The 16,872-nt window shown below is 43.8% G+C and overlaps 1 protein-coding gene across 2 annotated transcripts in view; it reads right to left on the reverse strand.

Annotated features, from left to right (window-relative positions):
* Nucleotides 1-5,597: 5,597 nt before the first annotated feature.
* Nucleotides 5,598-16,872, reverse strand: part of LOC121542930 (voltage-dependent calcium channel gamma-4 subunit-like) — a 37,982-nt gene continuing 26,707 nt past the window's right edge. For both annotated transcript variants that reach the window (XM_045226679.1, XM_045226678.1), the window contains exons 2-6: nt 16,870-16,872; nt 14,735-14,956; nt 8,321-8,404; nt 7,320-7,460; nt 5,598-6,610 (exon numbers count right to left, since the gene is read on the reverse strand). The exon at nt 16,870-16,872 is cut by the window's right edge. In XM_045226679.1, the coding sequence (XP_045082614.1) occupies nt 5,787-6,610; nt 7,320-7,460; nt 8,321-8,404; nt 14,735-14,956; nt 16,870-16,872 (1,274 nt within the window). In that variant the 3' untranslated portion in view covers nt 5,598-5,786. The remainder of the gene's footprint in view (nt 6,611-7,319; nt 7,461-8,320; nt 8,405-14,734; nt 14,957-16,869) is intronic.

Genomic DNA, 16,872 nt, shown 5'->3' on the forward strand with positions numbered 1-16,872 from the left:
ACCTCTTTTCCTGGTTAAATAAAGTTAAATAAATAAAGTATCAAGTATTATTACAAACTTCAATGCATTTCCATGTTTTTGTTTGTATGCATGTGTGTGTGTGTGTTATCATGCATTGGTTGGACATACAGTGCATTCGGGAAAGTATTCAGAGTCCTTGACTTTTTCCACATTTTGTTACTTTACAACCTTATTCTAAAATTGATTAAATTGTTTTCCCCCCGTATCAATCTACACAAAATACCCCATAATGACAAAGCAAAAACAGGTTTGTAGAAATTTTTGCAAATGTATAAAAAATATACAACGGAAATATCACATTTACAGAAGCATTCAGAACCTTTACTCAGTACTTTGTTGAAACACCTTTGGCAGCAATTACAGCCTTGAGTCTTCTTGGGTATGACGCTAAAAGCTTGGCACACCTGTATTTAAGGAGTTTCTCTCATTCCTCTCTGCAGATCCTCTCAAGCTCTGTCAGGTTGGATGGGGAGCATTGCTGCACAGCGATTTTCAGGTCTCTCCAGAGATGTTAGATCGGTTCATGTCCGGGCTCTGGCTGTGCCATTCAAGGACATTCAGAGACTTGTCCCGAAGCCACTCCTGCATTGCCTTGGCTGTGTGCTTAGGGTCGCTGTCCTGTTGGAAGGTGAACCTTAGCCCCAGTCTGAGGTCCTGAGCGCTCTGGAGCAGGGTTTCATCAAGGATCTCTCTGTACTTTGCTCCATTCATCTTTGCCTCGATCCTGACTAGTCTCCCAGTCCCTGCCGCTGAAAAACATCCCCACAGCATGATGCTGCCACCACCATGCTTCACCGTATGGATGGCGCCAGGTTTCCTCCAGACGAGAAGCTTGGCATTCAGGCCAAAGAGTTCAATCTTGGTTTCATCAGACTAGAGAATCTTGTTTCTTTTGACAAACTCCAAGCGGGCTGTCATGTGCCTTTTGCTGAGGAGTGGCTTCCGTCTGGCCACTCCACCATAAAGGCCTGACTGGTGGAGGCTCTGTCGTAGCCGGCCGCGACCGGGAGACCCATGGGGCGGCGCACAATTGGCCCAGCGTCGTCCAGGGTACGGGAGGGGAATGGCCGGCAGGGATGTAGCTCAGTTGGTAGAGCATGGCGTTTGCAACGCCAGGGTTGTGGGTTCGATTCCCACGGGGGGCCAGTATGAAAAATAAAAGAATGTATGCACTCACTAACTGTAAGTCGCTCTGGATAAGAGCGTCTGCTAAATGACGTAAATGTAAATGTGGAGTGCTGCAGAGATGGTTGTCCTTCTGGAAGGTTCTCCCATCTCCACAGAGGATCTCTGTGCCTTGACACAATCCTGTCTCGGAGCTCTACGGACAATTCCTTCGACCTCATGGCTTGGTTTCTGCTCTGACATGCACTGTCAACAGTGGGACCTTATATAGACAGGTTTTCTAAATATAGACTTATATAGACAGCCTTTCCAAATCATGTCCAATCAATTGAATTTACCACAGGTAGACTCCAATCAAGTTGTAGAAACATCTCAAGGATGATCAATGGAAACAGGATGCACCTGAGCTCAATTTTGAGTCTCATAGCGAAGGGTCTGAGTACTTAAGGTATTTAAATAAGGTATTTCAGTTTTTATTTTTTAGAAATTTGCAAAAATGTCTAAAAACCTGTTTTCGCTTTATGGTGTCATTATGGGGTATTGTGTGTAGATTGCTGAGGAAAATGTGTTATTTAATTCATTTTAGAATAAGGCTGTAATGTAACAAAATGTGGAAAAAGTCAAGGGGTCTGAATACTTTCCGAAGGCACTGTATACTGTAGAAATGCCTCTGTGGCCCAGCTGGTAGGGGGCAGTATAGAGCCCAATTCTCACAGCAGTGCCTCCCCATAGTGGACTGTCCCATCGTGGTCACATTCATTAACAGGATAGTGCACTCTATAGTGCAAATTATATTTAGTCAGATGTTTTCATACCTTCAACATACTGTAAGTGGTCTAAAGTTGTGTCAAGTCTCTCTCTTGCTCTTTCTCTCTCTCTTTCTCTCTCTCTCTCTCCCTCTCTCTCTCTGTCATTCCCTCCATCTCTCTCTCTCTCTCTCTCTCGCTCTCTGTCATTCCCTCCATCTCTCTCTCTCTCCATCCCTTGATCATCTCATACTGTCATTCCTTTAAAGAAAAAAATTAATCAGTCTATAAATCAGTCTGTTATTGTTTTTTTTATAAACTTCGTGCAATACAGTGTTTGAGTTTATCACACATTTAGATAAACCATAATCATTGTGTCTATTATCTATTCTCAACTACATACTATTCATATTGCCCACATAAATGCTATCTGTGTGCAGTTTTGTCACATTATTCTTTTTTTTCTCAAATGAAATAAAAAAGAAGAAACTAAAATGAAAAAGAATGTGGAAGCGTCAGGTGGTTTCATTTCCTTTCCCCAGTCTGTAATGTTGCGGGGTGTCCAATATTGTCCATCCCAGTGCTGCCATCACTCCAGACAATAAATGAGGTGCAGGAGAGTGTTTACACGTGTATACATTCTCATCAACATAAACAGAAGGGGTCAAAAGGTCAAAGTTCAGGGGTCACTTGGGAAGCACAGTGAGAGTTTTTTCTTTGGGGGTGGGGTTTGGATGTTCGTCTTCATGGTGATTCTGTCATGGGTCATGTGACAGAGGAGGGTAAACACTGAAGACATGCCCAAAAAAGGGCAGGGCAGGGCGGGGCCAAGCTAGGGTGGGGCAGGGCAGGGTGGGGTGGGGAGAGCCAGCGCACCCCATGAGAACTGGGGGGTAGCCTGTACCCATACAGAGGATGAAAAACACATCACCCTCCCCTCCCCTTCCCAAAATACACACCCTGTTTTCATACCAGAGTTCCTAAAGAAAGTATCTATAGAGTTTGCAAATATAGGTATGCGTTAATTACAATGTACATGTTTCATTTCAAAAGTTTTCTCTATAGTGTATTTTAACCCCCCCCCCACCTCCGTCCCCACACACATTTATTTAATTGAAGTTTTTCATTGTCAATGTCATTTTAATGATGGCTGGATAGCATGTCTGTTGTGTCTGTTCTCGAGAATCATTTTGGGTCTCTCGCTCTAGAAAATAATGAATAACTGTTTTTCTTCTTCTCTCCAGGCAACAAGCCTCACCTGTTTCTCTGTACAAATATATCAATTTCTCTTCTTCTCTCCTCAAGACAGAGGTTTCTGTTAATGCCCAGAAAACAAACATCTTCAACACGACTACAGCTACGACTACTGCTAACATTGATTAGAATGGAACTCCGACTAACATAGGCCCATAGAAAACAGACTCATAATAACACTGAAGTTGCTCAGTCGCCTCAGTCACTCACTTATTGTATCCTTCAGTTACAATATTGGAAGACAATGTACAGTATTCACACAACTTTTTTAACTGTGTGTTAATACCTAGGGGTAGAAAATCTAAATAGACTTTAAAAATAAATTAACTGATCTCCACCAAAAAACAAGTTGTAATAATAATAAAAATAATAATAATAATAATAATAATAATAATAATAAGACATTATATATTATTATTATTATTATTATTATTATTATTATTATTATTATATAATAATAATAATTAAATAATATACAGTACCAGTCAAAAGTTTGGACACACCTACTCATTCAAGGGTTTTTCTTTATTTTTATTATTTTCTACATTGTAGAATAATAGTGAAGACATCAAAACTATGAAATAGCACAAATGGAATCATGTAGTAACCAAAAAAGTGTTAAACAAATCAAAATATATTTGAGATTTGAGATTCTTCAAATAACCACCCTTTGCCTTGATGACAGCTTTGCACACTCTTGGCATTCTCTCAACCAGCTTCATGAGGTAGTCACCTGGAATGCATTTCAATTAACAGGTGTGCCTTCTTAAAAGTTAATTTGTGGAATTTATTTCCTTCTTAATGCATTTGAGCCAATCAGTTGTGTTGTGACAAGGTAGGGGTGGTATACAGAAGATAGCCCTATTTGGTAAAAGACCAAGCCCATATTATGGCAAGAACAGCTCAAATAAGCAAAGAGAAACAACAGTCCATCATTACTTTAAGACATGAAGGTCAGTCAATACGGAACATTTCAAGAGCTTTGAACGTTTCTTCAAGCGCAGTCGCAAAAACCATCAAGCGCTATGATGAAACTGGTTCTCATGAGGACCGCCACAGGAAAGGAAGACCCAGAGTTACCTCTGCTGCAGAGGATAAATTCATTAGAGTTAACTGCACCTCAGATTACAGCCCAAATAAATGCTTCACATAGTTCAAGTAACAGACACATCTCAACATCAACTGTTCAGAGGAGACTGTGTGAATCAGGACTTCATGGTTGCTTCAAAGAAACCACTACTAAAGGACACCAATAATAAGAAGAGACTTGCTTGGGCCAAGAAACACAAGCAATGGACATTAGACCAGTGGAAATCTGTCCTTTGGTCTGATGAGTCCAAATGTGAGATTTTTGGTTCCAAATGCTGTGTCTTTGTGAGACGCAGAGTAGGTGAACGGATGATCTCCGCATGTGTGGTTCCCACCATGAAGCATGCAGGAGGTGGTGTGATGGTGTGGGGGTGCTTTGCTGGTGACACTGTCTGTGATTTAGAATTCAAGGCACAGCATTCTGCAGCGATAAGCCATCTCATCTGGTTTGTGCTTAGTGGGACTATCATTTGTTTTTCAACAGGACAATGACCCAAAACACACCTCCAGGTTGTGTAAGGGCTATTTGACCAATAAGGAAAATTATGGAGTGCTGCATCAGATGACCTGGCTTCCACAGTCAGCCAACCTCAACCCAATTGAGATGGTTTGGGATGAGTTGGACCGCAGAGTGATGGAAAAGCAGCCAACAAGTGCTCAGCATATGTGGGAACTCCTTCAAGACTGTTGGAAAAGCATTCCTCATGAAGCTGGTTGAAAGAATGCCAAGAGTGTGCAAAGCTGTCATCAAGGCAAAGGGTGGCTACTTTGAAGAATCTCAAATATAAAATATATTTTGATTTGTTTAACACTTTTTTGGTTACTACATGATTCCATATGTGTTATTTCATAGTTTTGATGTCTTCACTATTATTATACAATGTAGAAAATATTAAAAATAAAGAAAAACTCTTGATGAGTAGGAGTGTCCAAACTTTTGACTGGTACTGTAAATCATAATACACACTCTCATCTTCTCATGCTTGACACCAATGACACAGTTACACAGCCCACTGATCATACCAGCGTGTCTGTGTTTAGAAATTCACAGTAAACGTCGTCAGGATCCAAAATCAGAGTGAAAATCATACAAATCATATCATCATTCTAAAACGATAGCATTGCAAACAGAGCTAGCTCGTAATAACGCTAATAATAATCACAACAACAAGTGATGTCAAATATTATCTCGTTAAATTAGCGTTAGTATTGCACTAAAGAAAGTGGATTGTTTTAAATAGTAGCCCAAGGTTAATCGCGTTGGATCATTAACAAAATAAATCATTTCTAGTGCGTTAAAATAGTAAAATAGCTTTGTTGTGAAAGTTCATTATTGTTGTAATTATCACGTTCTGTTATTACTTGTTTTCTTTTGTTTCTCAGTGAGATTCTGTAGACTACTTCTAACAGTGAAAATGATGGGAGAGATCTAGCACTCCCTCATTTTCTCTCTCTCCTCTCTCCATTCCTTTATCCCAATCCCCCTCTCTATATATCTCTCCCTCTCTTCCTTCCCTGTGTACCCTCCCTCTCTCCCTCTCTCCCTCCTCTCTACACGGGTGTTGTCTTCCTGTTGAGTGTATTGGAGTTGCTCTCTCTATCTCCCTTCAGCCTGTCCAGCGTTCCCATCCCTCGTTCTCTCTCCACCGTGGACGAGGAGAAGGGTGGGGGCCCCGAGCCCACCGAGTTGCCCATGGGCGCGTTGGAGTTGGAGGAATTCTGGGACAGTGAGGGGTTGTGGGATTTCAGAGAGGGTAGCGTACCGCTCATCATCACTCCCCCTCCACCCCCTCCTCCCCCTCCTCCCCCGTCCTTGGGGAAGCAGTTGTGGAGCTGGTAGAGGGTGGCGCGGTCCACGGTGCCGTACATGGGGGGCAGGCCAGCCAGCTTGGGGTCGCGGGACAGCGTGTAGAGGGAGATGTCGCCCCCCGCCAGGGTGGTGTGGGAGCGAGAGTGAGGGTTGGGCAGCGTGGACACAGACATGGGCCCCTGGGAGAGCATGGCCGAGGGGGGCAGACCAAAGTTCTTCCCCCCACCTCCCCCCACCGGCGAGGGGTCTCGGGAGCGTGAGGGGTCGGTGGAGCGGGATGAAGAGCGGGAGCGACGGCGGAAGCGGTAGCTGGGTAGGCGGAGCATGGCGTGCGTGGTCCCCTTGAAGATGTCAGTGCGCGAGCGGCAGCGAAGCTCCTTGTTCTTTTCTATGTAGATGTTGACGGCCAGAACACCCACCATCTCAGCCATGATGAAGGACAGGCCTCCGAAGTAGAAGGACCAGCCGTAACTGTACTGCCACTTCTTGTCCTCGTCCTTCTTAGGGGAGATGTCTCCCAGCGCTGCAGAGATGTACACGATCACACCGATGATGTTGCTCAGACCTGGGGGAGACAGGGGATAGATGAGGATACACAAACATGCACTCACACAGATGAGGATATATACACGCACACACACACAGGTGAGGATACACACACACACTCTCTCTCTGTCATGTTACCCAGAGCAGGAGAGCAGGAGGAAAGACATCACTTTACATCAACAGAACATAAACATATGTATAGATACTAAGAGACTAACATAGACACACAGAGAGACACACAGACACACATAAATAATCACAGACAGACACATAGACAGACAGACATACATACAGACATACAGACACACAGAGAGACACACAGAGAGACACACAGACACACAGAGAGACACATAGACACACAGACACACAGAGAGACAGAGAGACACACAGGCACACAGAGAGACACATAGACACACAGACACACAGAGAGACACATAGACACACAGACACACAGAGAGACACACAGACAGACAGAGAGACACACAGACACACAGAGACACACAGGCACACAGACACACAGAGAGACACACAGGCACACAGACACACAGGCACACAGAGAGACACACAGACAGACACATAGACAGACAGACAGACATACATACAGACACACACAGACACACACACAAGACACACAGACAGACACACAGACACACAGACAGACACAGAGACACACAGACAGACACACAGACAGACACACAGACAGGTCTGACAGGAGTTAGTTAGTGTACCTGCAGCCACAAAGAGAATGCCTGCTCCCAGGACGATGTTCCTCTTGTGCTTATAGAAACGACTGAGACCGATACACACCCCTCCCATCAACAGCAGGATAGCACTGAGGATAGGGAAGATGTTGGAAGCCCTGACCATACCTACAGTGAGGGACAGGGGAGAGTGACAGGACAGTGACGGGGAAAGCGAGGGGAAGTGAGAGAGAACACGTGAGAGAGAAGAAGAGAGAGATAAAGGGAGAGGGAGGAGAAAGAGAAAAGGTAAAAGTCGCAGATAGAATCAGAGAGGGAGAGGATAAGAAATAAACAGCTGTATTCTGGTGTGAGCAAATGAATTACCATGTGGCCAAGCTAGTGAGTGTATAATTGTATCAGCTCTTTCCCAAGAGGCATCAACTCTGATACCCCCCAGGACAGACACACACGCACACGCACCCATCTAGGACATAGGCCAGAAGACAGAAATGCCAAAGTAAATGCCAGCCAAATGCCGAGGCTATATGGTAAACAGTACACAGTCTTCTCCTGCTGACTTGTGGGGCAGGCACACGTAGTGTGGCACGGAACACCCACACAGGCGTGGCCCGGGGGAACACCCGTGAACTAGGGCAGCACATTATCCCTTGACTTCATACAAACACTAACATGTTTAATTCAAACACAGCTTATTTTGCTCCGGTCTTCAGGAATGAGATCTAACTACTCTATGTGGTCTGAGGCTTCTGTAAAAAGTGGTTTACAGTTGTGGATGAGTTACGGCTGTGTATCAGTTATGGGGAGCTCCCGTCCTGGGGGTGGCAACAGTGTGTGCTGGGTTTTGTTCCAGCCCTGCCCAACACACCTTTTAATTTTAGTCCCCAATTACATGAATCAGGTATATTAGAGCTGAATCAGGTATATTAGAGTTGAATCAGGTATATTAGAGCTGAATCAGGTATATTAGAGCTGGGCTGGAACAAAAGCCTGCACCTCCACCTCAGGTCCATCAGGTGTTGACTTACGTAGAACATACTCAGGCCCGTCATGGTCAAAGTCAGCATCCTCAGGGAAGTGGTTGATCTGAGAACATACTCCCCTCTTCACCCCTGAGAGAGAGAGAGAGAGAGGGGGGGAGGGGGTTAGAACAGAATACACACACACACACACACTATCTCACACACACACATTGACACACACACACGCACGCTAGCACGCACACACACACACACACTTTAACTTTCTACATCATCACATGCATCAACTCAACTCCACAGAGATTCATCAGAAAAAGAAACAGCAGTTTATATTAGCACATAAAAAGAGAGCAAGAGAGAAAGAGGGAGAGAAAAAATGCATGAGAGAGAGAGAAACTGCAGACTGGTTGTGCCTCAGGTTCTGTCCTGTCATTGTTCACCCTTCCCAGGTAGGTCTGAGGACAGAACAGTACGCATCCCCAACACAAAACATCCCCACTCTCTGCTCTTAGGAACTGATTCTAGATCAGATGTCCTTGCCCCAGCCCTCACCATAACCATTAGGAAAACAAAACAACCAAAATTGGTCCTGGGTCTGTGGTTAAGGTCATGCAGTATCTCATTAGTATCACACTCACATACACTACCGGTCAAAAGTAATAATAATAATAATAAGACATTATATATTATTATTACTATTATATAATAATAATTAAATCATATACAGTACCAGTCAAAAGTTTGGACACACCTACTCATTCAAGGGTTTTTCTTTATTTTTACTATTTTCTACAATGTAGAATAATAGTGAAGACATCAACACTATGAAATAACACATATGGAATGATGTAGTAACCAAAAAAGTGTTAAAGAAATCGCCTTGATGACAGCTTTGCACATTCTTGGCATTCTCTCAACCAGCTTCATGAGGTAGTCACCTGGAATGCTTGTCAATTAAAAGGTGTGCCTTCTTAAAAGTTAATTTGTGGAATTTATTTCCTTCTTAATGCGTTTGAGCCAATCAGTTGTGTTGTGACAAGGTGTCACGCCCTGACTCTGGGGACTCTTATTTGTTGAGTCAGGGTGTGACTTTCTTTGTTGTGATTGTCTATGTTGTAATTTCTAGTATGTGTATTTCTATGTTGGCCGGGGTGGTTCCCAATCAGGGGCAGCTGTCGCTCGTTGTCTCTGATTGGGGACATACTTAGGCAGCCTATTGGCACTAGTGGGTTGTGGGATCTTGTTCCGTGTTAGGAATGTTGTTTGTGTACCTTGGACTTCACGTTTCGTTTCTTGTTTTGTCGTTGTGTTTATAAGTCAAATAAACATGTATGCATATCACGCTGCGCCTTGGTCTGATCCGTTCATGAACAAACGTGACACAAGGTAGGTGTGGTATACAGAAGATAGCCCTATTTGGTAAAAGACCAAGTCCATATTACGGCAAGAACAGCTCAAATAAGCAAAGAGAAACGACAGTCCATCATTACTTTTAAGACATGAAGGTCAGTCAATACGGAACATTTCAAGAACTTTGAAAGTTTCTTCCAAGTGCAGTCGCAAAAACCATCAAGCGCTATGATGAAACTGGCTCTCATGTGGACTGCCACAGGAATGGAAGACCCATAGTTACCTCTGCTGCAGAGGATAAGTTCATTAGAGTTACCAGTCTCAGAAATTGCAGCCCAAATAAATGCTTCACAGAGTTCAAGTAACAGACACATCTCAACAATAACTGTTCAGAGGAGACTGTGAGAATCAGGCCTTCATGGTCAAATTGCTGCAAAGAAACCACTACTAAAGGACACCAATAAGAAGAAGAGTCTTGCTTGAGCCAAGAAACACGAGCAATGGACATTAGACCGGAGGAAATTTGTCCTTTGGTCTTGAGTCCAAATGTGAGATTTTTGGTTCCAACCACCTTGTCTTTGTGAGACGCGGTGTGGGTGAATGGATGATCTCTGCATGTGTATTTCCCACTGTAAAGCATGAAGGAGGAGATGTTATGGTGTGAGGTTGCTTTGCTGGTGACACTGTCTGTGATTTATTTAGAATTCACACTTAACCAGCATGGCTACCACAGCATTCTTCAGCGATACGCCATCCCATCTGGTTTGGGCTTAGTGGGACTATAGTTTGTTTTTCAACAGGACAATGACCCAACACACCTCCAGGCGGTGTAAGGGCTATTTTACCAAGAAGGAGAGTGATGGAGTGCTGCATCAGATGACCTGGCCTCCACAATCCCCCGACCTCAACCAAATTGAGATGGTTTGGGATGAGTCGGACCGCAGAGGGAAGGAAAAGTAGCCAACAAGTGCTCAGCATATGTGGGAACTCCTTCAAGACTGTTGGAAAAGCATTCCAGGTGAAGCTGGTTGAGATCATGCCAAGAGTGTGCAAAGCTTTCATCAAGGCAAAGAGTGGCTATTTGAAGAATCTCAAATATAAAAAATATTTTGATTTGGTTAACACTTTTTTGGTTACTACATGATTCCATATGTGTTATTTCATAGTTTTGATGTCTTCACTATTATTCTACAATGTAGAAAATAGTAAAAATAAAGAAAAACCCTTGAATGAGTAGGTGTTCTATAACTTTTTACCGGTAGTGTACATACATTATTTCTTATCAGGTGCTGGATAGAAAAATACTAATTGAATGTAGATAGGGTAATAGAATATATGTATGTATAGTTCTAATAAGAAAGGTTTTATTTAGAGTGAACCACAGCTACCAATATTCACTTTAAAATAGTCACTTTTTAGGAGCACTTCACTGTGGTCCTTTCTGAATAAGAGCATGCAGTAACTGAATGAACACACTAACTCACACCCACACACACCCCAACACAGAGAGCCATCCATACAGGCAGACAGGCAGACAGATAGCTACCCGCTGGGGTCTTGTGGCTCTATTGCAGACAGACAGATGGACGAACGGATGCACGGTGATGACAGCACACGACTGGTGCTGGCTGATGGATGGATTGTGAGAGAGTTGGAGTGATGGAATGATGAGACACAGATGGAGGAGGGAGAGACGGACAGATGTGGGGTGAGCTTGTCTCTTTCTCATAGTTCTTTTATTTCCATGGTTGTCGTCTGTAAAGAGATGGGGGCACAGAAGGGAAGGGTGTCAGCTAAACCCCCTGATAGACGCCATTTTGGCTCTAAACCAGGAAGTAGTTCCCCATTGACACAGATCTAGGATCAGTTAACCCTCTCTCCCAATCTTAACCATAACCATTAGGTGTGAGAACCAGTGTCTAGGGGGCAATTACTGTACAGCTGTACTTGCTACTCCTCAAACAGCTGGCTAGAGCCAAAATGACCTGAGTTTCACTCACTTCCATTCACTTACCTGGAAACTCTGTAAGAAATGTACTGGAGGGTGAAACTGACCTACATGAGCAAGAGAGTCTGCCTCTAAGTACTGCCCCAAGGATCAGTGCTCTCTATTTGAACCATCATCACAACAACATCAAATCTAAAGCATCAACACTCATACCACTGCTGTTGATGGGTGGCTTGTCTGATGCCACTCACATAAAACTCTTGCCCTCCTTTGGTTTCAGTTGAATATTTTAGTGTTTGCAGCCCACAATGTGATGTTAGGGACCTTTGACTAAAAGCTAAGGGAGAGACTGTACTGACCTACTGGTATTTTGCCTAGTTAAAAAAAGGTCAAAATGTAAATAAATAAAATATCAGGAATCCTCTCAACCTGCCGAATCAGAGAATACTCCATCCACTCACTTCTTCAGCCCCTAACAGAGCAATGTGTGCCACCCACCCGCAGGCTTAAATCTTTTAGAGCCAATATGTCCTCTGTTTCCACTGCACCTACACTTCACTGCATCACTGCACGGCTTCTGAGCACCCATCTTGGCTCAATACTCTACGGACATCAAGGATACTTGACCTCTAAGCCATACCAAAGAACTGAAGGCTCCACTGCAGCGCAGAGAGAAAGAGAGGAGAGAGAGAGAGAGAGAGAGAGAGAGAGAGAGAGAGAGAGAGAGAGAGAGAGAGAGAGAGAGAGAGAGAGAGAGAGAGAGAGAGAGAGAGAGAGAGAGAGAGAGAGAGAGAGAGAGAGAGAGAGAGAGAGAGAGAGAGAAAAAAAGAAAGAGAGAGAGAGACAGAGAGCGGGGAGGGCAGAGAGAGTAAAGAGGGAGAGAGCAGAGAGAGAGGCAGAGAAAGAGAGAGGCAGTGAGAGTGTGTGAAAGAGAGAGGCAGAGAGAGAGAGAGAGGGGGCAGAGAGAGCGAGAGAGGCAGAGAGAGTGTGAGAGCGAGCGAGCGAGAGAGAGAGAGAGAGGGGCAGAGAGAGAGAGGCAGAGAGAGACGACAGAGGTAGAGAGTGAGAAGAGAGAGAGCAGAGAGAGGGAGGGAGAGAGAGAGGGCAGAGAGAGTAAAGAGAGAGAGCAGAGAGAGAGAGAGAGAGCGCAGAGAGAGAGTGAGAGCAAGAGAGTGAGCGAGAGAGAGAGAGGGGGGGGGGCACTGCAGCAATGCTGCGAGGGCTGGGGCTTATCTCTAATTGGCTGCTTTGTTATCAGGAAGCTTAGAGATGAGGACAAATGAGCTTTGCACAATGACCAGGCCAAGGATGGGACTTACCCTGCATGCCTTACAGAGGAGTAGTGACAGGACTACAAACATACGGCAGCTAGCTAACACCATTCATTCAGCTTCAACTACTGTCCTATCCAGTCCTGTCCTGTCTTCCTCCTTCTGAAGCCTGTATGTCAGAGCAGCAGTTTAATGTATTATAAATTAGCTGCTTGTGCCGCAGTGACTGAGTGGAGATGGCGTGATGGCTACTGTCATTTTCAGAGAACCCGTCAGCTAAATCACTGGGCTAATGCAGGGTTGGGCAACCGGGTCTGCAGTGTGTGTGTAGGGCCAGCTGTAATGCACCTGATTCAGCTTATCAAAGGCTTGATGGATCTAGTTGAATCAGGCGAGGCTTGAACACAACCTGTACCCATAGTAGCTTTCCAACACATGGTTGGTGAGCACAGTGATAGTGGGTGATAGCGTGTCAGGTCGGTTATAAAGTACAGACAGTGATTGAAGGAATGGGCTGAGATGAGAGGGGTTCTTTTCAGGTGATTTCAAAGACAAGTTCCTGATCTGCTGACACAATGGAAAATCAGGAATCCAACCATCGTATAAAGTACAGCTAGACCATTTGCTCCTGTTACCGACTTCACCACTGAAGTCATCCTTAGTTCAGGAATGAAGTGGTATCCTTATGACAAATTCATTTGAAGGGTAGAAATAACAATCTCCACAAACATGCAGTATTCATAGATAAAGTGTCTATAGTGTACTACAGTCCAGACCTCTTCCCTTTAACTTAATGTGAACCCACTCTAATGCTGTGTTGTTCATATGCTCCTTGTAAATCTGTAAACACAAACATCAGTTCACTGGGAAAGCCTAGGAAAGGGTTAAAAAAAAAGCGTTTCCTCTTCCAGCATTTCCATGTCAGATTTGTCCAAGTTTCAGATTTTCCAAGGAGCTCATAAACTCAGCATATGCATTGCTTCACATTATAATGACCTTTAAGGCAGCACTGCTGACTACATAATTCCACTGACATATATGGTAACCATACCATCCATTCACTCTCATCTGACATGAAAACGACTGGACAAAATCATCTCTGAGCTTCACTGTAATGGAACCTCCATTCCCTTCAGTCCTTATTCCTTTCCATCTCACAAGACAGCAATACTGCAGGTAGAGCATTAGGACACAGACATGAGGTCTGCACTGGTATTGCATCAGATCCAAAATGGCCACAGTCCTTACTTTAATCATGCCAGCTATTACCAACTATTACCAACTATTACTATTACATTCAATATATTATCCATAGTATTTATGGTATGTAATTTCTGTAAAGCTGCAATATGTAACTTTTTTGGTGACCCGACCAAATTCACATAGAAATTTGAGTTATAGATATGTCATTCTCATTGAAAGCAAGTCTAAGAAGTGGTATATCTGTTCTATGTGTGCTATTTCTATGCTCTCCATTCTTAAGTTTCATTTTTGAATCTTTTACTTTCGGTTTTGTACACCAGCTTCAAACAGCTGAAAATACAATATTTTTTGGTTATGGAAAATATATTTCACAGCGGTTTAGATGGTACAATGATTCTCTACACTATACTTGCTTGTTTTGTCACATAAACTGAAATTAGGTGAACTATTAGAATTTTAGCAACCAGGAAATAGCGGAGCGATTTCTGCATAGTGCACCTTTAAATCTAGAATGGACATTAGGAAAAAAGGCTAAAATCGAACCAGGCCTAACTCATCCCCTCCAACATCACACACACACACACACACAGATACTCAGATCCACACATGTCTCCGTCTACCCTCTATCCATCTTCTCCCACTCCACCCACAGATCCAAGATGGCGTCTCGGTAGCATTTCAGTAGCCTACCTTCCAGGCAGCAGATCCTCCAGAGGCCAGAGTGGGTGAGGGCTCCGGGGTCCTTCTTGTCCTTGTTGTGAGGGTCGTCCGAGTGGTTGCGGGTGCTGTTGCAGATGGAGGCACGGGAGTACAGCCAATAGTCCGTCCCTATAGAAACCGTCATCAGGCAGAAGGCTGCAAAGGCCCCCACGGTGGTGAGGAGGATCTGGATCCCCTTCTCACAAACCATCCCTAGAGAGGAGGGCAGAGGAGGTGGAGAGAGAGAGAGCGGAGGGATGAGAAGTAGAGGTGGGACAAGGAGGAAGAAAAGTGAGAAAGAGAGAAGGGTTGAGAAAGGTGAAGGGAGGAAGAAGGAGAAGAAGTGCAGTAGAGACAAGAGAGGAAGAGGAGAGATAGAAAGAAAGAGGGAGAAAGAGGAGCGAGGGGAGTTGAGGGAGAGGGAGGAGAGAGAGAATGAAGGGATGGACAGGAAAAAGAGATGCAGAGAGAGTGAAAGAGAGAGCGAGAGAAAGAGGCAGAAAGAGAAAGAGAGAGAGAGAAAGAGGCAGAGAGAGAGAGGCAGAGAGAGAAAGAGGCAGAGAGAGAAAGAGGCAGAGAGAGAGAAAGAGGCAGAGAGAGAGAAAGAGGCAGAGAGAGAGAAAGAGGCAGAGGCAGAGAGAGAGAGAGAGAAAGAGGCAGAGAGAGAGAAAGAGGCAGAGAGAGGAGGTGTATAAATGGGTCTATGAGGTGTCCTTGGAAGGGGGGGTTGGACGACACTGCTGACTCGTCTTAACAGGAAGGAATTGATGGTGAACACAACAAATTACACTCTGAGAATCTCAATGTGCTCCATATTCATGACCATGACACCGCTCTCTCCCCCACATAATCAGCATAGACAGGGCTAGCGCGGAACACACAACACACTCACTGAGACAGAACCCACACACCGCATCAGATACAGCATATCAGAATACACAACACACACTGAGACAGAACACACACACACACCGCATCAGATACAGCATATCAGAATACACAACACACACTGAGACAGAACACACACACACACACACCGCATCAGATACAGCATATCAGAATACAAAGGCTTGAACACACACGGACGCACGGACACACGGACGCACGCACACACACACACAACACAATATACATAATCAAAGCGCAGCAACACAGCAGCAACAACACCACATACAGGAACAAAGCAAAGCTCCACAGTACATTCTGTGTTCATTGTCGCAAATCAATCAATCAATTAATCAATCAATCAATTAATCAATCAACCATTTAGGGCTATACAATCAATCTTATACAGTATCACTCTTCCTACCCTCTTCTTACCTCCAACATCAACATAATATACCCCTCTGGTCCCATTGTACATGAAGTAGTGCTACAACCTGTGCATTTACATGATGGTTACATAGGCCTCTGCCCAGTAACCTGCCTTGAAGTTTAGTCACTGTTACTAGCCGGCTACCACCCGGTACTCAACCCTGCACCTTAGAGAATGCTGCCCTATGTACATAGTCATGGAACACTGGTCACTTTAGTAATGTTTATATACTGTTTTACCTACTTCATATGTATATACTGTATTCTAGTCAAGGCTCATCCTATATAACTACTGCTGTACACACCTTTTCTATTCATATACTGTCCATAATGTCTATACACACCATCATATACATATATATTTATATTCTGGACTCTGACATTGCTCGTTCTAATATTTCCATATTTCTTAATTCCTTTCTTTACATTTATGGGATTTGCCTGTATTGTTTTGTATTGTTAGGTATTACTGCACTGTTGGAGCTAGGAACATAAGCATTTCGCTACACCTGCGATAACACCTGCAAAATGATATTTTATTTTGCCTCATCTCACCCTAGTCTAGAACTGTTGTTCTAGATTACACATTTACCTCCATTGTGACTTAATTTGCAAATCCTTGAAATTGTGCAAAGCTCACACGGGTATAAGAGTTGTAAGTACTATTAACAATGTGTACCTGCAATGTAATTACACTGTACCTGCCTATGTAATAACCATGTAAATACATAGATTATAGTGCCACTTGATGTAAAGTGGGACCCCATTGCGTTACCAAGGTATTCATTTACATCAGCTGAGGTAACACTTACCTG

This window comes from Coregonus clupeaformis, chromosome 17, assembly GCF_020615455.1.
Source record: "Coregonus clupeaformis isolate EN_2021a chromosome 17, ASM2061545v1, whole genome shotgun sequence".
In the NCBI taxonomy this organism is placed as follows: Eukaryota; Metazoa; Chordata; class Actinopteri; order Salmoniformes; family Salmonidae; genus Coregonus; species Coregonus clupeaformis.